The 7,483-nt window shown below is 25.7% G+C and overlaps 1 protein-coding gene across 1 annotated transcript; it reads left to right on the top strand.

The window, feature by feature from the left end:
* Positions 1–728: 728 nt before the first annotated feature.
* Positions 729–2,161, top strand: CGGC5_v013840 (uncharacterized protein; the record flags this gene model as incomplete). The annotated part of the gene is made up of 5 exons (XM_066152998.1): positions 729–796; positions 937–949; positions 1,017–1,049; positions 1,993–2,081; positions 2,140–2,161. The coding sequence occupies 5 exons, from the start codon at positions 729–731 to the stop codon at positions 2,159–2,161; spliced, it is 225 nt and encodes a 74-aa protein (XP_066007668.1).
* Between the last annotated feature and the right edge of the window lie 5,322 nt (positions 2,162–7,483).

Below are 7,483 nucleotides of genomic sequence, written 5' to 3'. Positions count from 1 at the left end.
ATTAAGCTAATATCTTTATAGTTTATATTCATTAGTAATACCTATAGTATTATAGTTAGCTTAGTTTACTTACTAGCTATACTACCTTACTAAAGACGTTATTAAAATAAGCATAAATACTAAAATTAATAGTAAATATATTTATATTATTAAGTAAGAAGCTTTACTAAAGTAAGTAAATAACCTCTATAATATTACTATTAAAGCTAGCTTTTAAACCCTCAAAATAGGACCTAATTATAGCTACTTAGTCTTTAAAGCTCTATATATTAAAAGGTATTATCTTACTAACTATTATAAGCTTAATCTTATAGTTGGTATTAATCTTGATATCTTAAGGTATACCTTAAATAAAGCTTTATAGTATAAAATCTTATAGATTAAATAGGATAGAATATATTATAAAGAAATCTTAGTAGTTTACTTATAAGTATGCTAAACGTTTTATATAACACCTTATACTTATATATCTATCTAAAGTAGTAGTATTAACTTATGATTAAAAGTGAGAAATAAGCTTAAGGCTTAATATAAGTAGTAATATCTTAGATATATAGCTAAAATAAGCTTGTCTATAACGTATATGCATAGCGAGTCGCCCATCATAGCGAGCCGCCCACCTTTCACTACCCTCCAGCCATTTGTGTAAGTCAATTAAGCCACATCGTACGAAATCAATTGAAACTACTCATCAGCCTCTTCTTCAGAGGTCTCCCAAACTACCTGACATGTTCGTACATTATGTCCAGTCTTTCCGCAGTTACCACATCGCCGCCCGCGCGATTCACCCCCCTCCGTACGAGCACCCTCTTGACGCATGTTTTCGCCTCCAGCATCAACAACCCCCTTTTCTACCCGTATTGCCTCAGCTTCAGCTGTATTAAGTGACCCTCCAAGACGTAGTTGGGTTTTCTTAGCTCTCCGGCGCTTACTTAGTATCTCATTTGCCGTACGAAGCCCGCGGCACTCGGCTTCAACAAGAGCTAGTTTGTGTGCTAACTTGCTAATACCTTTAGCTTGCAAATCAACAACCTCGTACAAATGAGTTGGTGAGCTATCTTGATGACTAGTGATTCTTTTCTTAAGTGAAGCAGAGCTTCGTACGGCGTCATGTGCTGTGGTTGGTGTCTTTGGGTCCCAGGAGCCCTGGCTGCTTGGGCATGAGTTGGATGGTGTTGGCGTCTTTGGCTTGAAATCCAGGCGGGAAAGAACTGCTTCTGGGTCGAATGGTACAAGGCCAGCCTGTCTAAAACCAGCTTGTACGTTTTCTTTGCTTATTGAAGTAAAAAAGGCTGCCTTGAAGGCAGGAAAGAAATCATCCTTAGTAATGTGCGTAATCTGCATCCGCATCATCTTCTCGATTTCCTTGCCATATGAAGCCTTCAGCGGACTAAAACAGCCAACATCAAGAGGCTGAAGCTCGTGCGATGAATGCGGAGGCATGCAAAGAGCAATAATGCCGTGTTCCTTGCAGTAATCGTCAAACTTGGTGGATTTGTGGCTGTTGTGGCCATCAAGGATTAGGAGCCGTTTAACACCCTTCGTGCGAGACTTTGTGCACTTTTCAAAATGTTTTAGCCAATCTAGGCCAATCTCATTTGTAGTCCATCCATTTTCGCTAGGGTGGACGCGCCATTCGGGTGGGAATTGGCCATTGGTATACCATGAGAGTAGGTGATATTTGCCCTTAACAATGACGTATGGAGGCAGCGCCCAGCCATCTGCACATACGCCCTGAATGACAGAAACCCATTCGCGATTGCCAGGCTGCTTCGTACGAGGCCTTCCACGGCGGTCAGAGGTTGTAATAACCTTTGCGTGCGACAGCATTCCCATCAAGAAGCCCGTCTCATCAAAATTGTAGACATCGTCATCGTGTATTCCGTACTTCGCGATTGTGTTTCGTACGAGGGCAAACCAGGCCTGCACAATTGCAGGATCTTCAGCCAATGCCCTCTGATAGTCGATTCTACGTCGAAAACGCGTCTTTAGTTGTGGTTGGCGTCGTACGAAGTTCTCTGCCCATCGCGGTCCGACACGCGTCGCGTCACGTTCGTCAAGGAGACAATCGGCCATATCTCGTACGTCGTCAAGTCGCGGTGGAAATCCTCGATCGATCAGGTCAATAACTCGTTCAAGAATCACAGTTTCTTCCACCTGAGTCATCTTCATTGAATTCGTACGAGTTTCGCGTCGTGGTAGAAGTCCAGCGCGTCGGTCGCGAAGTGTAGTTCTCGGGACCTTATAGATAGAAGCTGCTTTTCGAACGGATAGTTTTGGGTCCTTTTTAATAGCTTCAATTGCAAGGATAATGCGACTTTCATTTGAAGAAGAACTCATGGTCGTACGTAGAGGAAGGTTGTTGTGAAGGTGAAGAGTGTAGAATTAAGGAAAAGTGGGCGGCTCGCTATGATGGGCGACTCGCTATGCATATACGTTAGCTAAAGACTTTATAAAGCTATCTCTACATAAGTTATATAGATAAAGTTGTTAACTTTACTAGTAATTAAGCTATTATTAATAAGGCTAATAGCTATAACAATATATATATCTAGCCTAAATGCTTTTGCTTAATAAGTTAAAGTTAGTATAAGTAGTTATTCTAAACCCTTAGGTATGTATATATTATAAAGCTATTAAACTAAATACTAACTAAAGTACTTTTATTACTTTTTCCCTTATTATAAAAACTCCTACTAAATAGGCTTAAACCTTCTTTAATAAAAGTATTATCTATAATATAAAACCCTAATAATACTTATAGCTACTATAGCTAAAGCTCAGTAATACCTTAAACCTATACTTAAAAGTATAAACTTAATAATATAACTCCTTATATAGCTAAAAGGGTTAATTAAGTTTTACTATCTAAGCAGTAGGTTCTAGCTAGCTAAATAGTACCTTACTTTTTTAATTAATTAGATTAATTAGATGAGTTAGTACCTACTATATACTAACTTCAATATTATATACTGTTTAATTTTTTTTAACTAACTTACTAATATTACTATTACTACTACTATTATAATAGCTATATTAACTTATAATAATAACTATAATAATATTCTAAACCCTCTAGAGGGTAGTATTTAGGCTAATACTATTTAGTAGTTTTAAAATTATTTAGATATCTATATATATATCTATAGTTTTATAATTATCTATAAGTAGGGCTTTAGTAAGGATAAGAATAGAATACTAATATAGTAATCCCTCTATTATAACTATAATACTTTATATTAAACTAAAGGTATTAGCTTATATAAAACTACTACTTCTAAGCTTAGCTATACTTAGTAAAGCATTACTAATACTATAAAAGCTATAACTATAAGTAGATTTAGAAGTTTAAAAAGGGTTATAAGAAGTATAACTATAGCTTATCTTTAAACCTAATCATTTATCTTACTTATTACTAACTATTTAATATTTAGTATAAACTTATTACTAGTTTCTCTAAGTATAAACCTATTAAGCCTTATAAAGTAAGCGCTATTATTTAAGATATTATTATAGAGTTATTCTTCACTTAAAAAGATATTAATAATACTTACTAGAAGCTCTAACTTTAAGTTCTTAGTAGTAAGACTACTACTTAAGCTTTATTTTGTTAATTATAATAATATGGCTTTGAATATAAACTTCTATAGAGTGCTAATAGCTTTAATTAAATAGAAGCCTTCTTTTAGACTTATTTATAATATAAGTATATATAGAAGAGGTTTTTAGAGGTTTTTAGCTTTAATAGTATATATATAAAATTAACTACTTTAAGATACCTTTTTTCTAAGTTATTAATACTATAGATATTAGCTTATTATATAATACTAGCCTTACTTTTATATTAATTAAACGCTATAAAGGCTATAACTAACTTATTAAGTTATTTAAATATTTTATTAAGAAGTTAGTACTTATTATATACTTTTAGTTATTATTACTAACTATAAAGAGGCTGTATATAGTGCTATTAAGAATATCTACTTAAGTATATATCTCTAGCTTTATATCTTCTATATTAATATTAATATTAACTTAAATATAAAATATAAATAGTTAGGTAATAGAGGGATCCTTTTTAATAAGTTTAATATTAAGAAGGATAAGTATCATGTAGAGTAAGTAGCTAATACTAAGAAGAAGGATTAAGCTATTATAGCTATTATACTTTATAACCTTATTACTACTACTTTTAATAAGGTAGCTTATACTAATAAGATATTTACTTCTTATAAGCTTACTAATATAAATGTTAAGTATACTTATAATAGCTTTATAAAGCTTTAGTAGTTTATTATCTATAATAATATTATTAATAACTTTAATAACGCTTTAAAATGTTTATATAAAGAGTTCAATATTTAATAAGCTACTTACTAGTTAAAAATTAATAAGCTTAATACTTTATTAGCCTTAATAAAAACTATAATATATATATAAACTTACTTATAGAGATAGCTTATGAAGACCTTAAGTTATATATTATTAGTAGTATATTAGACCTTATTATTGTTATTTAATCTATTAATAAGATATTTAAGAATAAGGAGAATAATTATATATAGCGCTAAGCTATTCTTAATACTAAAGCTAAGCGTAAATACTTTAACTAAGTTAACTAGCTAAGAGAGATACTTAAGTATATTAATTAATAAATACTTAATCTAATAGTTTATTAGTATAAGATTACTCTGACTATAATACTTTTTTAAGCTAACTTTAACTTACTTAATCTATTAGATTACTATAGCTACTTTACTAACTAATATAAGTTACTTTATATTTATATAATCCTTAAGATCTTTAAAGAGGAGGGTAGGGTTATAACAAGATATAATATATATTTATATTAGTGGCTATACTAACTTTTAATATATTATATTCTTAATCTCCTAGGATTACTACTAACTATATAAACTAAGATCTAGCTAATACTCTCCTTAAGATTAAAGATCTATTAATTATAAAGTGTAATATAGCTAGCTTTATAATATAGTACTATTAGCTTTAGTAATACTATTTAGTAGTATTACTAATAACCTACCCCCTTTAAGCTTCTTAAAGCTAAAAGTATTAAAGAAAATAAAGAATCTAATATTATAGCTTATTAAGTAGAGTATTTAGCGTAATTAATTAGCATTTAAGTACTCTTCTAATAATAAACTCTCTTAAGGTATATTAATAATACCTCTAGTATTACTAGATATTAAGAAGGTTTACTTTAATAGTTAGATAAATAAAGGATTAAAAGTATTATTATTAGTTAATAGTACTAAAAAGGCTATAAAGATATTTAGAAGGCTAAAGTAATAAGATATAATAGTTTATAGCAGAAATATATATGTATTATAATAGTTTATCTTATAATATATCTTCTACCCTTTATAGCCTCTTTAATAAGTTTTACTAAAGGAGTAAGTTATATAATTAGTATAAGCTTTATAAGTTTATAATTTAAAAATACTTAAGAGAGTAATTTCCTCTTAAGTAATATATACTTTTTTATAAACTCTTTAGTTTCTTCTAACTACTAACTTTTAGTAATTATAAAGTTAATTTATTAGAACTTTAATTTTCTTTTTTTATTAGTACTAAAATATTTTATAAAATAAATAAGTTTCTTTTTCCTTTTTTTATATTTTTATTTATATATAATTATTTTTTATATTTTATAAAATATTTTATTCTTTTAGAAAGAGTTCTAAAATAGATTTATATTTTAAAAGTATATGAATTAAGTTAAGAACTTATAAAAATTAGTTAATGTAGTTTAATTATTCTTAAGTTGTTTATATTATATATAGTATTTAAGATTTAATCAATCTTTATAAACTTAATATATTTAGTTTTAGAAATATTAATAAAATGAATATCTCTTCTCTTAAAAGTTATATTAATTAGATTAACAAAAAGAAACAAAATATTTATAACTAAGATTTTATAAAATAAAAATAGAATAAAACTTAAAACGAAAAGAAAATAAATATAGCTAGTTTTTAATAAGAAGTAAATAAGAAGAAAGTTACTTAAGTTTTAGCTATTTTTATATTTATATATATTTAATCCTTTTATAAGCTAGCTAAGTTAATATTTATTTCACTTAAAAATCTATTTTTTTTTAAATAAATATAAAGTATTTCTTAAATAATAATCTATTTTAATAGCTAAAGCTTAAAATAATGAAAAAACTAAGATTTAATTTTTAAAATATATTTAGAACTAGTTTTGTATAAATATTAATAAAAGGTTTATAAATATAGTTAAGCTTTAAATTATAAATAAATTTAATAAACTTTATATTTTATTTGAATTTATTTTAAAACATAAATTTCTTTCTAAGTTATATATTTTAAATATCTTTGAATTAAGTAATAATATAAATTTTGTTTTAGTATTTATATATTTATCAAAACTTATAAACTAAAAGATTTTAAATATTAAGAATAGTAAATTATGTTGTGTTTAAATAATTATTAAACTAAGTTATTTATACTAATATATTATTAAAAATCTATTGAATTATTTAGAAATTTGTTTAGAAGTTTTATAATTTTGTATTATTAAGAATAAATATATGAAAAAGCTTTTTAAGTAAAAATAAAATTTATTATAAAGTTTTCTAAATATAATAAGCTTTTAAAAATTAAGTTTTTAAATGGAAAAAGCTCTTTATATATAAAATAAAAGAAACTATTAATAGATCTATTATCTAAACATTAATAATAAACCTTTAAACTTAATAATGAAACATTTAGAAATAACTTTTTTGTATGAAATTTAAAACTTTTAAATAGTAAAAGTTTTAAAATTAATACTAATATTTTTATTTTAAAATTATAAGAAAAACTAGAATTTATTAATAAAATAAAATCTTTATTAAAAAAATATAAAAACTTTAAACTCATAAGTATGAATAGGTTTTTTTTTCTTTTTCAAAAAAGGTTTTTTCCAAAAAGTTTTTTTTTAAAACATTGATTGAATTTTACAAATATATAAAGAAAACTTTCAAACTAAAGAAAAAATGCTTATAAATAAAAAGATTTATATTTAAACTTAATTTTATAAAAAGAATATGTTTAAAATAAACTTAAAAGTATTTTTATTATTTATATTAATAACATTATTAATATAAATAATAAAACATCAATATTTAATAAATAAAAATAAGATAATTCGTTTATGATTTTTATATTCAAGAAATAAAAAGCTATGGAGAAAAACAAAAAATATTAATATATATTTTATATAATAATAAAGCTTAAAACTAACAAACTTTTAAAAAATAATAGTTATAAAAGATTAATTTTAAAGCTTCTTTTTAGTTTTTTTTATAGATTATTATTGCTTTTGAAAATTCAAAAAGAAATTAAAAAGCTTTTTAAATAGCTTTAAATATTATTTATCATTATATATTATAAAAGATTTAAAATAGTTTTTAACATTAATATATAAAAAGTTTTTAAATTATAATTATAATTACTAC

Source organism: Colletotrichum fructicola (genome assembly GCF_000319635.2).
Source record: "Colletotrichum fructicola Nara gc5 chromosome Unknown KSG_Nara_v1_contig08, whole genome shotgun sequence".
Classification (NCBI taxonomy): domain Eukaryota; kingdom Fungi; phylum Ascomycota; class Sordariomycetes; order Glomerellales; family Glomerellaceae; genus Colletotrichum; species Colletotrichum fructicola.
This window is presented reverse-complemented; position numbering and strand designations above follow the sequence as displayed.